The sequence below is a fragment of the Sphaerodactylus townsendi genome, linkage group LG08, assembly GCF_021028975.2.
Source record: "Sphaerodactylus townsendi isolate TG3544 linkage group LG08, MPM_Stown_v2.3, whole genome shotgun sequence".
Lineage (NCBI taxonomy): Eukaryota > Metazoa > Chordata > Lepidosauria > Squamata > Sphaerodactylidae > Sphaerodactylus > Sphaerodactylus townsendi.
In genome coordinates, this window is record NC_059432.1 from 21872567 (window position 1) to 21892790 (window position 20224).

The 20224-nt window shown below is 42.8% G+C and overlaps 1 protein-coding gene and 1 long non-coding RNA gene across 2 annotated transcripts in view; one reads left to right on the forward strand and one right to left on the reverse strand.

The window, feature by feature from the left end:
* Nucleotides 1-953: 953 nt before the first annotated feature.
* On the reverse strand, nucleotides 954-2162 carry LOC125438625. Its single transcript, XR_007245354.1, has 2 exons — nucleotides 2032-2162; nucleotides 954-1002 (listed from the first exon to the last, which is right to left on the reverse strand). It is a non-coding gene; the product is annotated as an uncharacterized LOC125438625 (long non-coding RNA).
* Nucleotides 2163-2264: 102 nt separating this feature from the next.
* The window catches only part of REEP3 (receptor accessory protein 3), a 64352-nt gene continuing 46392 nt past the window's right edge, over nucleotides 2265-20224 (forward strand). Inside the window, exon 1 of the mRNA XM_048507089.1 lies at nucleotides 2265-2509. Within this exon, the coding sequence (XP_048363046.1) occupies nucleotides 2478-2509 (32 nt within the window). The 5' untranslated portion in view covers nucleotides 2265-2477. The remainder of the gene's footprint in view (nucleotides 2510-20224) is intronic.

Consider the following 20224-nt stretch of genomic DNA (forward strand, 5'->3'; position numbering starts at 1 on the left):
TCCCTGTTGTGCTATTCAGGAATTAACAGAGTGATTATTCACATCTACTTTAGTCACCTTACTTAGACTTGCTAAGCACACTGAAACTGCCCTATTTGGCATTTTTGAAGGTACCATGATAACTAGAAAATCTGGACATCTCTCAAAAGAGGAATGTGAGTTGTACAGCAAGATTATTTCATATTTCCACACTAGGTAAGACAGCTAGGACCACATAGTAGTTTATCAGTGTCCTATTAAATACTTTCACCTTATGTCATAATGGGTAACTTTCCAGTTCAATCTGCCAGGATGGAACATTTTTATTTTTTTAATATAGATATTTATACCTGGTCTTTCTTCCAAATGTGAAACGTAAAGTAACTTACTACATTATTCTCCCCATCTCTATTTCACCAGCACAACATACCTGTGAGATATGTTAGGTCAAGAGAGAACGGCTAGCCTAAGTTCACTCATGGCACAGTGAAGATTCAAGCATGAGTCATTCAGTTTCTGCTCAGGCACTCTAACTACTACACCATATTAATTATTATGCCCAAGTCACACTTTAGATGCCCTTTTGGAGTTCTGCTGACTCTTCAGTGGAGTAGCACACATGCATCTAGGCCTATGTGTACAAGATGAAAGCTGAATCATACATTGCTATTTCCCACAATGCAACTTCAAGTGATATTCTAATGCTTTCTGCTAGTATTCTAAATACTGTATGGTAAAACCTTACATGGATATCACATAATACCAGGTAACTAAAATTAAAGACAGATCACATTAAAACCTAAATAGGTTTATATGTCAAAATAAGCTCTTCCTGTGTCAGTCACACCAACAGTCAGGAATGGTTACACATATCTAATATCAAAGAAGATCTGAAGTGTTTTGACCCAAAGAAGGCTTCTTCAGAGCTCAGTGTACCACACACACAAACATGTTTTTTTTTAAAAAAACCATAGTTCATAAACTAGAATTTCTTATTCAGGCCAGGAGGTTTGTGTGTGCATCCTGTAATTGAAAAAATAATAGTACAAATATTACAATGTATAAGCCATCAATCTTAAAAGAAATATATATATAGGGAATAATGACTTTATATACAAATGTCTAAATATTCACTATATTAAATGATAGTTCCAAATAAAGATGTAATTAAATACTATGAATGTCAAAGAACCATCTTCAGAATTATATCCACTAAACTACAAGAGAAAATAATGACAAAATATATTTTCATAGTGACCCATATTGTAATTTGTTTCCTTAAAGCTATGACATTAATGCCCTATTTTCTATTTCTTTTTTTTATTTACAACTTTATCAAGGGATTGTAATATACAAATATCTCCTAGATTAATATGTCCCCCTTCTACCACTTCCACAAAGTCAGAAACTAAAGTTTCCCTCATCTTAGCTACGTTCCAAAGCTTTAGCCACTGCTCATGCTACAGGTTTCTTTAGATGTCAATGTTTAGCAAACCAGATTGGCCATGGCAATAATCATATGGCACATGAACTGCTCTGTTTGGTTGCTGGTCTTTTTAAAAAGGCTAATAAACTTGGTGTGTCTAATTACAGTCATACTTTTAACATGCTGTACATAAAATTAACGCCCATAATTCTTGTTTAACAATGACTAATCTGCTAATAACAAGTATCCACATTTGTTGTATTTCAATTTCTATTGCATTTTCATTATTATCCAAACGTATCACCTAGCTTTTTCCATTGATGTACTGTCCAATTATATTGGGTAATCAGTGTAATCAAGGCTACTATGACTGCATATTTCCTAATGTTTTGGAGACATTTCAGTACTCCCAATGAAAAATAAAATTGGGAGTGCCAGCTCCCTTTATTATATAGAGGAAAAAGAGATATTCCTTCGACAGGAAAAGGAGTCTTAACAAAGATATGTCTTGCGTGAATGTTTTTTTCACCCTTTGCAGCCCACTCCTCTGAAATGAGGCGCGTCTATGCTTACTGATAAGAGTTCAACTTCAACCAAAGCCATGAATGTAGAAAATCATTACGAACAAATAGAAATTCTCTGCCAAGGAGAGGCCTGTAAATCCCTTTCTTCAGGTGAGCCACCGGGATCCCAGAAGAAAGGCATGGAGAGTCCATAGGCAACAGGCACATCCCCCACACCGTCAACCCCATCCTTTCCTCCATAGTTATTATATCGAAACGCGCGTGCGCAGCAACTAGCTCGGCCTGCAGGCCCGGCGGAGGTATGAGACGCGACGTCACAAACCCATCCCTTCACGTGTGGGCGGGGCTGCGCCTATTGTGAGGTTTGAGGTGAGAAGAGGCGGAGCGATAAACTTTTCGGCGAAACGGACGCGGCCATTTGGAGCCCGGCGCGGCGAAGGAAGCCGAGCGGGTAGGGCGGGTTTCGAGAGATCCGACCCGGCCTGTTTGGGGCGGCGGCGGCGGCGGCGGCGGGACAAAAGAGCAGCCACGACGACACCAATAACACCATGGTGTCGTGTATCATCTCCCGAGTTGTTGTGTAAGTGGGGTGAAGGTGGGCGGAAAGGTACCGAACCCGGCCCCTCCCAACCGCTTTCCTGTCACAGACGCCTGTCGTTGCTCACCCCCCCCCCCATGAAAGTGAGGGGGAAAGGGGTGCTACTGCGCGTGCGCACACAGCAGCCGATCCAGGTTGTCGTCGGGGATCTCCTGTTCTGTTTACCCGGCCAATTTAGTGCGGAGTGGGGGCAGCGGGGAAAGTCCTTCGCTTTCTGCTCCCCATTAAAACACCGGCTCTTTTTCTGCCTCCTCGCATGGGCATCACAGGGGAGGGGGGAGACGTTTCGTTTGCGCGTTATGTTTTCTGGTGGGCTACTTGAGGATGTAATGTGTGAATGCGATAGATGAGCGTTTTAAGGTGCCCTACGGGTTTGGATTCCCCTCACGGCCGTGTGGCTGCTCGGCGTCTGCTTTTAAGGTGTGTGCAATGGCATGATAAAGAATGTGACGGGACTGGATAAAGTTGTCTTGGATTTAACCCTCCAATAAGAGGTGCTGGGTGGCTCGGCCTGCCTTACTGAAGGCCAAAGCTTCCTATCTGGAGGTACCTCTTACAGCGAGGCTGTTTGGGTAGACTTACTGTTTGAAGCCAGTATATGTGTGTGTAGACTGTGCAATCTTATTCTGCTTCTTGGTCCCTGACATTGAAAGCAATTGCTGGGGCTAAGCTGAGCTTGAGGCACAAATTGTCATATCTAGTGATACCACAGTGAGATGTCATAAAAGGAAAGTGCAGCATTTATTCAGTTCTTCAGCTTTTTAGAAAATTAAGGCATTTAATGGAATGATGGTGGGTTTGATAAGGTGGCCAGTGGTGTTTTTGACTTGGCCCTTTGGAAAGGGCGCTCAGGATGTACTACGTATGTTTTATCTTGTACAGCTGGATTTATTTTTGTACAGGAGCAGGTAGGAGTTCTGATCGTGGGCGGTGTGGTGCTTGAAGCATTGAATCTGACTGGCTGGTTGATCTGCCTTCAAACGGTTGTCAAAAGTTTGCAGTACTTTCACAGTGGGATAGTGGGATAACCCACTATGGGATAACCCTATGGGATAGTGAAAGTGTACTGTTTCCAGAGATAAACTGAAGATACAACACTTGTCAGCATTTGTTAAGCTGTAACTCTGGGCTAGATAACCCTAGGCATATGTGCTGTCAGCAGTACCTAATACTAATTTTGCTTCGCACTCTGGACAGAAATCTACCTAAATTGGTAAAGCACCGGCAGCACCTCTGGGGCCAGTGATACAGGAGAAGACAACAGGTGTGGCATACGCCCATCATTGTCTCCTGAACCTTAAAAGTTACCGGTTGAGCCTTGGGTGAAGTCCTGGCATGTTGGGTGAAGTCCTGGCATGTTGGCGGTTCTCCTAGCACTTGACTGGTCCCAAGCATGCCTGGCAAAATATAGCCCTTTCTTAAAATGAGGGTTTATTTTGTTCACACACCACCAACTTTGCAGGTAGATATTGCAGGTTTATTAGCAACTTAGGTTGGAACATTTACCAGTGTCGATAAACCTTCTGTTATGTTTGAAACTGTGGTGATTTTAACTTGAGTTGCTGGCAAGTATAAAAGCAGGTGCTGACTCACAGGTTGACCTGGCTGATCTCAAATAATGAAGTTTTGTGGCACCTTAAAGCAATGCTACCCCTGTGTAATTTATTCTTCTATGGTAACTGTATAAGATCAACAAGTTGTTTTTCTGAGAGCCAAGTTGAAGACTGGTATTACAAAACACCAAAGCTTAGGTGACAAAATACATTTCAAGTGTTGGCAGCTATGAATGATACATGAACGCTGTGACTGAGCCCTTGTTTCCTTTTTTATTGTAGGGAAACTTGCTATATATGTGCATGCTGTAGTTGCAGCTTGATGTGATTAAGTGTATTAAATTATGTGATGTATTGCCTTTTACAGTGTATTATTTTATGGCACCGGTGTTTCAGCCTTAAGGGATCTATTCTTGAAAAGGGAGGCACTTTATTATGGAGTAGCTAAGATGTCCTGAGCGTCTCTGCCACGTGAGCAAGCCATTAAGTGTTCAAGGGCTCTTCCTTAAAAGCATGTCGTCAACCAGTAGACATGTTTCAAATGTTTGGAATTCTGTAGTGATGAGTTTGTGGTAGAAATGGCACACGCGGCCAAGAGATACTTTTTCTTAGACCTTTTAAAACTTTTGTGAGCAAGCAGTAAGCTCATATAAGTGTAGTTGGAATATATCGGGGAACAAGTGACACTGGACATTTTCGATATAATAACAAAAAATAACCCGTGGCAAGATAAACAGAGCGAAATTTTGAAGATATGGACAATATATGCAGACTGGATGAAAGAAGCTGGAGTCAGTGAGGAGATATGGGAGAAGAGATTACAAAGAATGAACTTACTGCTGGCTGTTTGATAAAATTATGAAGAAAATACAGGGGGGAGGGGGAAAAGGGGAAAATATGTTGTTTGAAGAAGAATATTAATATAAAATTGAATATTCAAATGATACAATAAAAAATATAAGTGTAGTACATCCACTCTGAAGGTACAGCCACTGGTCTGACTGAGAAACAGGTGCACATTATAAAAGGGATAGTGATGTGGTCCTTAGAAATCCAACCTGTTAATGGATGCTGTGTATATGCACATCCAGAACAACAGCCTTTCAAGCTGATTTAAATAACTGATCTGAGTTTAAAAAATATTTTGGTACTTGCCAGATGAAAATGCAATAAACTTGTTGCTGTGGTTATAAAAATGCATTCATTTGATAGACAATCTCAAATGGTGCACAATAACTTTGCTTAGGTATTTAAATGTTTTTACTATAATTAGGAAGCATTCGGTACGTAATTCTGTAGACCCCAGACAAGGAATCTTTTTCAATCTGGGCTGTAAGCAATTGTTAATTCCATCACCTGTCTGCAATATTAGAAGGCACTTCTTTCCAATGTTGTCTTTTGCCTGTTGCTTTTTATTTTTTGGTCCTGTCTTTTCTGTGAGGAGCTCAATATGACATCCTTGGCTTTCCCCACATCAGTTTTCCTCTCATGATAGCTGTATGAAGTAGTCTAGGTCAGGGGTCTGCAACCCGTGGCTCCGGAGCCGCATGTGTCTCTTTCAGCCTTATACTGCAACTCCACATGGTCTGGAGGTCGGAGGGTAGCGTGGGCATGTCCCTCCAGAGCAGCTGCCATCCCTCCTCTGCCATACCTGCAACCGCCATCCCCCCTCTGCCCCATGGAGCAGGCGGCTGCTCAGAGGGGGGATGGCAGCTGTGGCTTGGCGCCACTGCCTCCTGCAGCACGAGAGGAGGTGGCCCCGGGCAGGCCGCAGCTGCCATCCCCCCTCTGCCCCACGGAGCAGGCAGCTGCCTGCTCCATCAGGCAGAGGGGGTTTCCCTGCCCGGCGCCTCTGCCTCCCAGCGCTGGAAGGAAAGCTGAGTGGAGGGGCCAAACAGGAGGCGGCTCGTTGCAGAGCCGCCTCTCCTGCTCAGTAGACCTTCGGGGCCATGGAAAACAGATCCAAATGGCTCTTTGGGTGGTAAAGGTTGCCGACCCCTGGTCTAGGTGATAGGGACTGGCCCAAGGTCACCCAGTAAGCTTAATGGCATCTGTGTCTCCAAAATGCTTGTGACTATGCCACAGCTTTCTGTTTTAACCCTTTACCTGCTGCCAAACAAAGAAATCTTGAACAGAAGCAAGGGCTGGCAGTAGTTAATGGAGGTCACTTGTGTGTTCATGGGATAAAAGCTGACTGAATGACCATGCACTTCCGTAGTTCTTAATTCGAATGTTGAATGAATTTTAGAGGCCAGGTAGTTAGCAGGCATAAATGATTATTTTCCACCTTTATTTTTTTTACTAAGAAAAACAGATTTTGGAAGGAATGTATTCAGTTTTATGAGAGATTGCATTCAAATCCAGGTAATAATTTACACCAAGTTATTATTTTTTAAAAAGAGAAATACAGCTGAAGCTCTAAAACATAAACCCAGTTAAAGTACATGAAAAAATTGATTCAATTTTTGAACAGTTTTTTTTAACTTATGAAAAAAACTTTCTGGCTTTGAGAGCGCTTGACCTGTTCACCTGAGCAGTGAGTGGATAACGTAGCAAGCCATTTGCTCAGGGCCAGTAATCGTTCTTTCTGGATGATTAGCTTAACCAACTGAGAAAGCTGCTTAAATATTAGCATAATGAAGGCAAATCTTAGCTTTGTATATACATATGGCTAGTTTAATTGAATTAGAATGGCACTTTTATGGAGTTAACAAAGCGAAGATCATCTTTATACAAAATTGACTAAGAGATGGAATGTCCCGAGGACTCAATTCCCATCAATGGGTGCTTTGGACTCATAAAGTGACTCCTGTGCACCTATTGATTGGAAGTGCATCCTTCACATTCCAACGGCTCCCCTGGCCTGGTGGGGAGGGTGGCTTCCTGCCTCCCTTCTGGTTGGGCAGGGCAGCAGCCTCTCCATAGCCCCACCACCTTCCCCAACCCAAATAACGTCTGCCCTGCTGGGGACTCCCCACTCCACTTCCCAAAGCCTGGGCATCTTGGAAAGTGTATGTGGGGAGGAGACAGCATGATCCTGCATGCTGTCTAGTTCAAGATCTCCCTTCCCATCCTGTTTCCAAAAGCCTTGTATCCTTGGAAAGTGGGGTTGGGGGGAGAGTCCCACATGCAAAATCTCCCTCCCCGCCCCATCTCCATAGACACCCACCCACCCTGTGCATCCCGGCTTTGCAAAGAGAGTGGAGCTAGCAGGGCCAAGGGGGAAGTAAAGATGGGGAGCTTCCCCCTTCAGAGGGTGTTAACAACTGACATTATTCTCCTCTGCTCTGTTGTTCCTTACAACAACCCTTTGAGGTAGGCTAGGTTGAGAATATACAATTTGCCTAAGGTCATCCAGGAAGCTTCCACATCAGAGTGGGCATTTAAATGTGGGTTTCCCAGATCCTAGACTGATAGTCTAGCCCAGGGGTCTGCAACCTGTGGTTCTCCAGATGTTCATGGACTACAATTCCCATCAACCCCTGCCAGCATGGCCAATTGGTGTTGCTACTATTTTGGGATAAACCCAAATCAATAGATTTGGCTGCATAGAATATAAGACAAATTGATGTACGTCCAAAATAGTAAGCTTTTATTTCACTTGCTGCAAAGCATCCAGCAAACAGAACCAATAGGTTGAGGTAAAATCAATGGTAAAAACCATTACCCAGTTATAATAGTATTAAGAGTACTATAAATGCTAACAACAAGACTTACTATGCAGATCTACTGAACAGGACCTTTAAAGAATGCTTCACACGTGAATTTTACAGAGTGCCACTGCTGTATGTCAAAACCTGGTTATAAATCAGTCAAATTTCAGGGTGGTTACACTGGGCTTTGCTGATTGTAGTCACATTTGCTGTTTGAATAGTATGAGTGTGCATCATGGTCCTGTATTCAACTTCCAGGACTGAGTTGAAAGCAGTTTTGGACCTTGTCGGTGGATTTGGCTATTGGTATTGGTTGTCAGCTTATTATATGGGGGGGGGGGGGGATGTAGAGTTTAATAGTCAGTGGAAAAGACAATAATGCTGCAGCAGGAAAAGAGAAAGACCACCATGAAATGGATTGGATTGACTCTACAAAGAAAGTTACACCCCTTGGTTTGCAAGACCTGAGCAAGTCTGTTAATGATAGGATGTTTTGGAGGACATTGATTCATAGGGTTGCTATGAGTCGGAAGTGACTTGATGGCACTTAGCACAAGCACACAGAGTACTCACGGCCCAATCCGAGGGTGGGTGAGTGGGAACAGCCTCTGGGAGTAGCCGAGGGCTGTTTTGGTGTCTCTGCACCCTCCACCAGCATAAAGAACACTGCTGCTGGTAGAGAGGCCATAGAATGGATGCCAGCGGGGTGGTGGTGGTGTCCAGGGGTGGAACTGATTTTAGCTGGCTTCCACCAAGGCTTTGGAACCGGGAATGTGGAGGCCCAGGGCTCCGCCTGTCACGCTATGGAGGGCTTTCTAGGCAGCTGGGGGAATTTTCTATAATGCTGCTTCCCTGTACCACCTGAAAGCCCTCTGGAGGCAATGTGGCAGCGGTGCCATCCCTGGCTGCTTAGCCCTGTGGATTGGCCTGTCTGTGTGATTCGTGTTTCATGACATACTTCTCAGCTGCAATTTTACCTAAAGCAGTTAGAGATAACATGTGCCATTCACTTGCATTGAAATTTTCAAATGTTATAGCAAGAGAAAAAGAGAAGGACCAGTAACCTTTGTGTCAGCTTGTATTACGATTTATAATCAGGTGCATACATTTTAGAAAAGATGGTTTTCAAAAGTGTACTTTGAGAAAAGCATCCTTTGGCTTTCACATTTCCTTCTTACTGTAAGCCTTTTGTAGAAGAAATTCTGAATATATTGGTCATCACAGAAGGAAGTGTAAAATTCATATTAAAATTATATATCCAGTTAAATTTGTTACGGCTTAATAAAAATTACTGACAGTTTCCAATAATAAGTTTGAAGAAAACACATAACAGATTCAGGCTATGCTCATAAGGGAAACATTTGGCTCACTCATAAATGGATTTTCCTCTTTAGAGTAGTTTGGGTAGTGATGAAATTAGGTACTCCTTGTCACTGGTGGACCTTTACTCCTGAACCAAAACTAAAAGAGAGCGTAGTGGTACAGTTTAGTAACCGTATCAAGGAAAATAACTGTACTTCTGACAATCATTCACTGTTTATAATATGCTTCTTGCTGTAATAACCATTTTTCTGTGTCAGTATGGTTGTATTAATGACGTACATATTTAACGAGAACTACACAAAGTACATATTTAAATTGGGTATCATGTGGTATGTGATTCTCAGAAAGAAAATGTGTTACTGTTACCACGACTTGCCAGGTAACCATAAGTGATTTCAGCTCAGCAACTTAATGAGGCACAGGAAGCAGGCGTTCTTCAAAGCAAAAGGATTTTATTGCAGATGGTGGTCACAGCTCGATGAGGAGAGAATCGCGCCCTTGCAACGCAGTGCAAGAACTTTTATTCCCAAACTTCAAAAGGGGGCAAAGGGGAGGTGAGGGGGCGAGTCCCTCACCCCAAAACCCCAATCATGAAACCAAACAGTTTACAAACCAGATACAGTTACACTTTTCTGAATGGGAAACCCAAATCTCGCTGTCAGGCGTCTTCCCGCAGGATCTCGCAATGGTCCTGAACGGAAAGCAGATAGCGTCTATTGTCCGCGAAATCCAGATGGGCTTACCGCCGCACCCAGCTATCTCCTATCAGGTGGCTGCACCTTTCAGTGATGCCCTAAGGCTCCCGCCTTGCTTTGCTGTAACAAAAGGAAAGTTCAAACTGTCCAATGGTGGTTCCTACACGTCTTCCAACGGCTGGGTGACCCTTGGGTGCTGGCAGCGGATTCGATTTGTAAATCCAAAGAGGGTCGTTGTCCTTATCAAAGGGTCGGCTGGGCATTGGTCTAAGCTGCATTCCAGAGCCAACTTCCTTGTCCCTTAATATCAGACCTTAACTGGCTATTGCTTTTACTATCAGACACAAATTTCAAAAATAACATTTACATTAGGAAAATCTTAAAGGATAACACATATACTTATACTTATAGGTAAGACTTCACAACTACTTATTGGCATGGCTTTCTTAAATCTAACTAACAAAAACCTTAAGCTAACTGAAAAACCTAACTAACACTAACATCCTAAGCTGCAGGCACATCCTAATTTCAACTTAAAAGGGGCAATTATTACATCCTAAATGACACAAACACAAGGGAAACCATATAGCACTGGCACAATCATACATATACATTCTTTGTGAACCTTATGAAGGCTTCTGAACCACACAAGTCTCTGCATCCGGGCATGGAGCCAGTGTAGCCAGGCAACCTGTCTTCAAGAAAATATTTCTTTATTTTCTTGTGGTGGTAACAGTACCAGCAGAGCCTCTTACTTTCTACTGCTGACTTTTGCATGAGTCCCAGTGTTTTTCCTGGGCTCCCCTGAACTCCAGGGGTTGCATTGAAAGGAGAATGGGAAGAGATATGGCTGAACAGGGAGGCAGAAAGTTCTATTCCATGAGCAGAAATCTTGTGGCAGATAGTAATATCCCACTCATTGGTAGTGGACAGAATGAATTTGACCAGTTGGAATGACTGAAATAGACTGAGGAGGGCAGAGGAAGGCTTCCAGGAAGTCTCTGTAGAAGACTCCTTTCTGCTTTGCATGCCTTTGGGCAAGGTGAGGTCAGCAGTAATTAAATGTCTGGCTTTTGTATTGTTTTGTTGAATCGGTGTAGTTAGATCTGGGAGGAGGCATTCATATAGTGTTTCTGAAATCAACTGGAGCTTTTGCAAGTCTGTACATCTACATACAGTAACCAGTACAAAAATAATACATACATGCTTTTTAAGAAATGCTATTTTAAAAGATGGATACGCATTCAATTTGTACAACTCATATCTCACAATTTAGTCAAAAATTAATTGAACATGTTGTTTATGAAAACCAGGAACTACTTTGCGGCTGAGAAAAAAGTGTAACTATTATTGGTTGCAAAAATGTTATGTGGTTAGAGAAGTATATCATGAAAATACCACATGAAAATACCACATGTTGTATATCTTGAAGTACTGGAATAAGGGCTCGAAGGGAAAACAAAAGAACCAAAGGAGCATTATGGCAGGTTTCTGCACTAGGTGTAATTTTCATTTAATTTCTTTTAGGGTCACGTTGTTTTATCTAGCCAGGTGATCCATCACAAGATAGATTCAAATGCCAGCCCTTTTTGTACCTCCTGGAACACCCCTTTGGTATCTTCTTTGGAAAAGTATTTTAAGCTAACCGGGATGTAGGTTTGGCGGAGAGTAATTAGAATGTTATGCATAAAAATAATTATTTTTCAATTAAAAGCAAAAGGTCCTGTCTGAAGGTTCACAATCTAAAAACAGGACTCACATAGGGATGGGAAGAGTTGAGGTCACGAATGTTAGCTGAATATAGGACCATTGTTTGAGGAGGCCTTGTTTGTTGACTGTATTCATCAGTCATTCTGAAAAGCCTCCATTATGTTTTATGTACCAAGAATGGCCCTGAGCAGCATAGATTGTGGAACATGTTGCGGGGTTCCCAGTCTACTGCTTGTAGCTTATGCTGATTCTAGTCCTGACTGCCCTTTTCTGAGGCTTCTGGGTGTTTTTGGAGTCTCTAGTGGGGTTTTTTGGCTGGGGCTAATAAATGAGTTTGCAGAGATGTCAGTCTGTGGTCTTCAAAGTCAGTAACTCTGGAAATCTATATATATTTCAATCTCACCCATCCTCTAAGGAGCTCAGGGCACCATGAATCTTGCTCACTGCCTTCCACTGTCTCTTCACAACAACCCTATGAGATATGATAGGTTGAGAGAGAATGACTGGCCCGCAAACTTGAAGTGTTCATCTCCTAGGTTGCAGATAGCTGGGTCAGCAGCAGCGCCAGAGCCAGAGCAACTTGTCATAGTTGACCTTTAACGTGATTGGTTGAAGAGACTGTGACTCTGTTCCTATGGAAGGCTGTTGCTGGGCAAAGTACTAGCTTGAACCATTATAAAGGCAGTGTATATAACTCTGTATGTTTCTTTAGGCTTCTTACTTATCTTAGTGCTTAGTCCTGTGTAGCTTAAGAACTTTGTATTGTGTTATGCTGCAACTAACAAATAAAGCTTTCCTGTGGAAAGAACATCTTGTGTGAAGTGTCTTATTCCTAAGTGGAGGGAGGCTGCAGGGTGAACAATTGGACTACTAGACCTCCTTGTCTGCTATGGGTAGCTCCACTCTACTTTGCTGATAATTCTCCCTGCCAAGAATGAAGAGATAAGCAAGCATGACTTGTTTTTGATCTCTTTGTATGTCACTGTGGAGTGTGACTATGGTTCCTGAAGGCCAGGAAACAAACGTTCTGTCCCTTTAATAGAAGTTTAATATGTGGGAACGTGTAGTCAAAGTTTACGACCTTGGAAGTAAATATCACTTGGTAAATAATATACCATTGAGCCTAAAGGAACAGGACTTTTTCTCCAGGCCTCTTAACAGCCCTGTCTGACATATGAATAAAGAATGTGAAAATTAGTCGTTTTAAAGTGACCAGTGGCTCAGCACCGGAAACAAATGTACAAGTGTTGGCCATGGGATGAAGAGTTCACAACTTGGCAACTGATAAAAAGTCTAGTTGGGTGCTTTTTTGGTGGCCTCTACCTATGTCCTGGCTCAGGTGGTTGAGGGCTGTGGGGTCTGAGAAAAGCCCGTGATGAGAAGAAAGTTCTATGAATCGTGGCAGAAGTAGAAAGAAAACCACGTAATGGTTTGATATCCAAGGACGTGAGGATGTTTAGGGTTAGGAAAGAGAAAGTTAAGAAACGGAGTAGGGCAATTTTTTTTACTACAAGGCTTAGCAACAGAATTGGCTGAGAGCTCTTGGTGAAAACAATTTCAAAGGAATTGGTGACAATGGAGGCTGTGTAGTTAATAACCTGCTGGCCTATTTTATGTTTTTCGTTCCAGTGGTGGAGTGGGTGGGCTTTGTAGAACTGCATGCAGGCTGGATTAAAGGCACGTCTATGTATTTCAAATAGTGTAATGTTTTAAATAAGTGTTCTTTGGCATCAAAAGGGTATTTCCAGGACAAAAAGGCACTCATGCACATCCAGCTTTCTAAAATCCTGTTTAAAGAAGAAATGTTTTCAGCTTGCCCTTAAAATAATACAAAATTTTCCTCTTGCACATTTTATTTAATATGGAGTGAATTGCCTTTTTTTATAGTATGTGTTTTGTAGCATATAGTCAAAATACAAAAGCAGTATTCAAGACAAGTATATAGATTAATGTTGTTTGGGTAAGCAACTGTATGGTGAGGAGAGGAACCCTTTAAATACAGCCCTTCAATACAGTTTCTACTTTTATATGTCTTTTAAAAGCAAACAATCTCTTCTTGCCAATGCAAATTATGCCCCTGAACAATGACAGACTTTTCAGTCTTGGTAAGTGACCATAGATGGGCAGTGGCTCCTGTTGTAGGTTCAGAATTTTAGGGCAGGCTCAAAATAAGATTCTTGGCAGTCATGCCTGTCAGCAAAGTTCTACTGAAAAATGTAAGTGGTATGCTCATAAACCTGTGTGTGCAGCTATAGTTACTTACTCCATGTGCTTATGAGGAAAATTTGTGGCTGTGATGTACTTTGGAGTGAGGTGTCTGTAACCTCAAGTCTTCTGGTAGAATAGGAAAATGGGCAGTTACCTGGGCACATGTGTAAATATAATGTCTACAGACTGTGGGCAGATAACGGGTATAGCTCTACTGTGTGTGCTCAGGGGGTACCAGGTCTGTTCCATCCTGTTGAAGTTCAGTCTGCTGTCTCTTTAAATGCTTAGAATTCTGTGTCAAGGAGAATTTGTTCTTGCTGTTTTCTGGCACGCTCCCTGCTGAGTTTTTGGCGCACATTGATCACACTTGGAAGATTTTTCTGTTTAGCCCCTAAATCTATGAAACCTTTGTGTGCATGTTCTCTACTGTTTTAGTGCTATTTTTCTGCATTATATCACATCAAATTAAATTTATTATTAATACAGTCATTGCCCTGAGTATAAGAGTACTAGATAAACTCAAACATTTACATAAAACACATAACACAAAAGATAAAACCCTTTAACGTTCTGAAAAGTTTGCACATAAAATTTAGCCCAACAAGATGTAACAGATTTTGTATTCTATCACACAGAGCCTTGCAGTTCATGCTGAGATTTCTGAATTTTCATCCAAGAGTAGCATTGTGGCAAGCACAGAATCAGATCGGCCAGGTAGCCTATTAAGCAGAGGAGAGATAAACTTGAGACGAGCCTCACTATAGAAGAGGCAGCAAACTAAAACATTTTTTAAAGTTTTTATCTCATTTGAATCACAGGGGCATAACCGCTCTAATATGGTCACCTTTTAAAACCTTCCATCCAAAACCACAGATGGGAGTACTTGGCATCTAGCAAGAGTGAATTTCCTTCTGGGGTTGGCAGTAGGAGAGACTACGTATCTAGATTTTTATGGCAACAGGAAAGCTGGTGACCTCTCTAGGTCTGCCTGTCGCTCAGTGTCCTTTACCCTTCAGAACTCATTTTACCTGTAGATACCAATAAAGGTAGAGATTTCAATTTCTGTACAAGATTTTTATACATGGGAGCCCAGCTGGATTCCAGAAAGGCTTGTGTGATGCATCTGTAGATTCGCTTTGCACCCAAACCTTCTCCAGCCTTTGAGTCAACCCAGAAGACCATTTAGCTCATCAGTCTGCTTATTCTTATTCTGCTGGTGTGACCTAAACTAGATGACAGATTTTAAGGTGGATCTGCCTGGACAGTGGAATTATTTGCAGTGCGAGAGGAAGATGGACACTCTCCAAATAAGATAATATTTGGAAATTCTTCACCAGGGGCAATAAGGCCCAACATATGGTAGGGAATCTGGAACCTGTCATGAATGTGAACTTGCCATGGTAGTCTGCGTTGGTAGAACCATTCAAAATAGGAAGTTGTAAACGATATGCCTTTTTGGCAAAGCAGAGGCCAGCATAGTTCAGTCCCTGGTTCTTGGAGGAGTGCAGTAGAAGGGTACTTGTGAATTTATTCTCCAGGTCACCTAATGACAACTTGTAAATTAGTGCCAAGTGAAGAATCGTCTGGACTTAGTCTGCCATTTAAGTCTCCTGTCAATAGTACCATGTATTCCAGGAGAAGAGCAGTGACGTGATAGCCAATTAGCAATGATGTCATTTTTCCTGAGTTGTGCTCAGTATCATATGCTGTGCTTATCCAGATTTCTGTAATCCTAATACATTGCTTATTAGATGACTAGGAAGTAATCCACCACTGTTTAACTTCAGATATGGCCTTATTTAAAATTAATGAGGAAACAGGTCTGACAGATCAAAACCTACTTGTGTTTGAACATAGAGGCAAAATAGCCCCCGCACCTGAGCTTGACAACTAAAAGGCCTGAGTAATTTAATAAAGCACATTTATTCCATGTACACAGCACATTTATTCCATGTACACAAATGCATTGCTACATGGATTTTCTTTCACATCAATGTGAAACTTTGAAACTTCAATATCTTGTTATTTCATTGCTTCCTGTTTTTCCAGTTTTCTTTATCTATTTAATGAAACACTGATGAGAAAAATATTACAGTTCTGCTAGTTATTTTTGTGGCACAGAGTAATAAACAACAACTTTTGTCATTGAGCCTAGTATAGTGTACACACACACACACACAAACAATTTGAATCTTTTGCATATAACAGAATTGAGCATTCTCTCATGGGCTTTACAATGCTTTACAATGATACTTTGTTACCGAATCTGTTAGATAATGGTTTTGGCTGCCAGTCAAACAACTGCTCAAGAGTGCCAGGCAGTGTGTTGCATGGACAATTGCACAACTGCCTTTCTTGTGTTCTTTCAAAACTGGAAAAATGGGCTGTTCAAAAGAAACCTTCATGCAGTGTCCAGCAATAAAACTAAAGCCATAGGTTTAAGACAGGGGTGTCAAACATGTGGCCTGGGGCCCGATCCAACCCCTTGATGGGGCTTATCAGGCCTGCAAGCCAGCTGAGGCAACCCCCTCCCCACTGGGTTCACCAGGCCAGATCTGGAGCAAAGTTTTTGTTTGTTTGCCTCAGCTGGCTCATGGGCTTAATAAGGCGTCTCAAGGCAGCAACCCCACCCCACCCCACTGTAGACTCGTTCTGGGGCCATTTGAGGCAGCCACCCTCTCCAGCACTGGGCTCCAGCCAAACCAAGTCACATTTATGTCACAATTGGTCCTTGTAACAAATGAATTTGACGCCCCTGGTTTAAGGTGTGGAAGGCAGGGATGTTAAGAACTTAGATTCAAAAATGGTCCCCAGCTGATCTTAACTTGCTCATGCTCTTTCCTTATGTGAAATTTATTTACATTTATAGTTTCAGCCATGTGTTTGTGGGACATTTTTAATGGTTTTTAAGATAATGTTTTAATTAGTATATTTTAATTTGCTAGCTGCCTTAGTTGCCCTGTGGGGACAGAAGGGTGGTGCAAAAACCTTGTTAATAAATAAAATAAATTATAAATATGTAGACCATCTGTTACCCAGGATGGAAACAGTCTCTCAATAATGTGGGGAAAGTTAGCTCAGAGGAGACTGCTTATTAATATTCCAAGAGGCTGGGTAGGGAATCTTTAATACCAGTGTATACAAAGATCAGCTCTTGGAAGAAAATCCACAAAGAGGAATATAATGCAAATTTGACAATCTTTCTTGTAGGGATAAGAGGTTCACAAGCACTTGATTCAATGCAATGAATACACACACACACACACACACACACAGAGAGAGAGAGAGAGAGATTGGAAAATAGGTTTGGAATAGAAAGGGGCATGGGAGATTTTATATATATTTGGAAGGTGCCAGAACAACCTCTAGGAGGTGTCCAGATGGATTATTTAAGAAACAATAAGAGTGCATTGCAAAGTGATAAGGAGAAGTTAGTTACAGAAGGAAGTATCTGGGTTAAGATAATCAGTGGAAGCAATGTCTTCTTGTGGCTGGAAATGAGTATCCATTCAGCAGGGCTACTGTATCGTGTTGAGGGCACATTCTTTAACTATGGAGCTGAAAATGTGCTGCTATGGCAAACAAGCTGAGACGATGAACAGAAAGTTTTTTTTTTAAATCTTGGCAATTCCTTGAGGGTAGACCTGGCTATTGCCAGAGAATGGGGTCCCCATCTCTGCAACATCATCATCACCCTTTAGATGAGTAAGCACTCTCCCCCCCCACCCCCACCCCCACCCCCGCTATACCAGGGCGGTATGGGTACACATCTTTTTCACTGAGACTCAGCATGAATTAATGCAAGTTAATGGGACATTCAGTAAAGAAAACAATAAGGTTTTGAAAATGGAGCTGAAACAAAGCACAGGCATTAAAATGACACAGTATGTTAAATGATGCAGAAATTGCGTACCAGGATCATATATCAATGACTTCTGTTTGTGAAGGGACACTTCTCTTAGCGGCGGAGGACATCTCAGGGAGGCAGGAAAAATAATTCCGTCACTTCCTGTCAAGGCTCAGGCTCCATTTTAGCCAGTATTTTTCCTGCCTCAATAGGGAGTTCATGGAATTCTTCAGTCTCCTGCACTTGATTTTTGTTTTTGCATCATTTGGTGCTTGATCCATCCTCTTTGTCTTTGTCTTTTCTCTGTGTCTCTTCTTGTTCTTTTCCCCACTTGTATTTAGGCTGTTAGAATCTTTGTATTGTAGTGTGCTCTCTCTTTTAGGGACATTCACTAGCGGCCTTCTTTCCCACCAAAAAAGGGTTTTCCCCTCATAGGGCTAACTACCACCACTCTGCAGCAGAACCTGCCAGAGCAGCCCTTAGGAGGGTGGACTCCCCCACTAGAAACATAGAAGATCCCCGCTCAGCCCAGCATTGCGCATGCGATTGTGCACTGGGATGCAGGGCTGAACCGGAGGCTCATAGGCCTCAGCAGCCAAAAGGCGCACGGGGCAAGTGTCAGGCGGGATTGGAGCACCTGCCTTCAAAAAGTAAGTAGTTTGATAGCCACAAGCCCGCGCCACGTCTGGAGCACATCGCAGCACCCACTCCTCTGGATGTCTGTGCAGCGTCCCAGTCGGAGGCCCCTGTAACGATAAGAACATAAGAACATAAGAACTAGCCTGCTGGATCAGACCAGAGTCCATCTAGTCCAGCATTCTGCTACTCGCAGTGGCCCACCAGGTGCCTTTGGGAGCTCACATGCAGGATGTGAAAGCAATGCAGGTGCTCCAATCCCACCTGACACTTGCCCCGTGCGCCTTTTGGCTGCTGAGGCCTATGAGCCTCCTGTTCAGCTTCTGCTGCTGCTGCTCCTGAGCACCTGGTCTGCTAAGGCATTTGCAATCTGAGATCAAGGAGGATCAAGATTGGTAGCCATAGATTGACTTCTCCTCCATAAATTTGTCCAAGCCCTTTTTAAAGCTATCCAGGTTAGCAGCCAACTGGAATCAACAAGGCAAGATCGCAGCAGTTTGGGGGGAGGTGTGCAAACCTTGGAGGAGGGAGATAGCTCTGGAACTGTTCCCTTGCATGCCCCCTTTGACTGGCAGTCTTTCATCCCGTCTGCCAGTTTCTTGAATAAGGCTATAGATGACAAGCTGCAGCAATTCCACCAGGGCAGAGAGGCCAGGCCTACTGACTCTCTTCTCCACTCTGAAACAATGCAAGTTCCTATGCATGGGCAGACTAGGGGTTACCCTAGGTCCCCATTGCAGGGTCCAGATCCTCCACAAATGGGGAAGAATAGGAGTTACCTTTCTCTGACGTATTTAAACTAGTATTTCTTTATTTACAAAAGTCAGCTTTCCTGACGTTCAGGGTGATCAACTCTCTTAGCTCACCTTTAGCTTTCCATAAGATCAAGAATTCCAATATGATTTTGTCGCTTTCCCCAAAACTATTACTATTTTTACTGCATTGACCAAGTCATTCCTATTGGATGGGATGAGGGATAATAGTTACGCTCCGAAAAAAAAAGAAGTTTTAAAGAATTTATTGTCTATTCCATGATAATTTGAGTTCTCTGTTTCAAATTGAGTAGAAAGGGGAGAATGGAGCAACTGCAGGAGTAAATGGTATATCATGGCAAACTAATTCTAAAGTGTACAACAAGATTCAGGGCCAAAAAGATTGAATTTTAAAACTCGCAAGAACGTGATAAATTTTCCGGACTTGAATGACATCTCTAACCTAAGTTCTGGTATTGTCGTGCACACAGAGATGGTATGTAGTGGTCAAAGTCCAGTCCAAGGTCAGCACACATAGTCCTTCTCACGGGTGTCAAATCCTAACAGGGGTAACGCAACCAACACAAAGCCAGAAGTCCAGGCTGAGGTCAGAACAGAGGCGACAGTACACATACACTCACAGCAGGGTAGCAGCCAGCATACTCATTGCTTTCACACAGGCTACTGTTTCCCCCCTTCTTTTCACAGGAGGCTGACCAAGCAGTTGGAGATAGCCTGCAATTGGCCATCATATCAGCCCTGTTCCTTCAAACACTCTTTTTTGCTGTTGAGGCTGGGGCGATGCAGGGCTGCCAAGCGCACGCTGTGCCTTGTGCCTTGCAGGTCCTCATGCAGCCTTCCTATGGGCTGCTCACAGGCTCAGGGGATGCAGGGAGAGAGAGAAAGCTGACCTCTTTGTGGCTGGCCTGGTGGCAGGAGGCTGAGGAGCTTCTAAGCTGGTCCTGGCTGTGGCTCAGGGTTCACTCCCACTGCACAGGTTTCCAGTTGAAGCCCAGGGGACATCTACTCCTGTGGCTCCACTGCTGCTGGTTGGGGGGTACAGCACCATGTCACTATCTGACTCCCCATCTGATAAGTCCTCTGAATCCCTGGAGTCAACTGAGCCTGGCGGGGCTATGGCAGGTGTCTAGGGCATATATGAGGTAACCTGTATGGTATCATGTCAGATACCAGCCGTACATAGTTTTCTGTCAAGTCAGCTGAAATAAATGTTTTATACCCATGTGTCTATAATTGATCCAAAAGATCCTTTGGTAATGCTTGCCATGCCTCTCTGACAGGATGTGGCACCTGTACTGC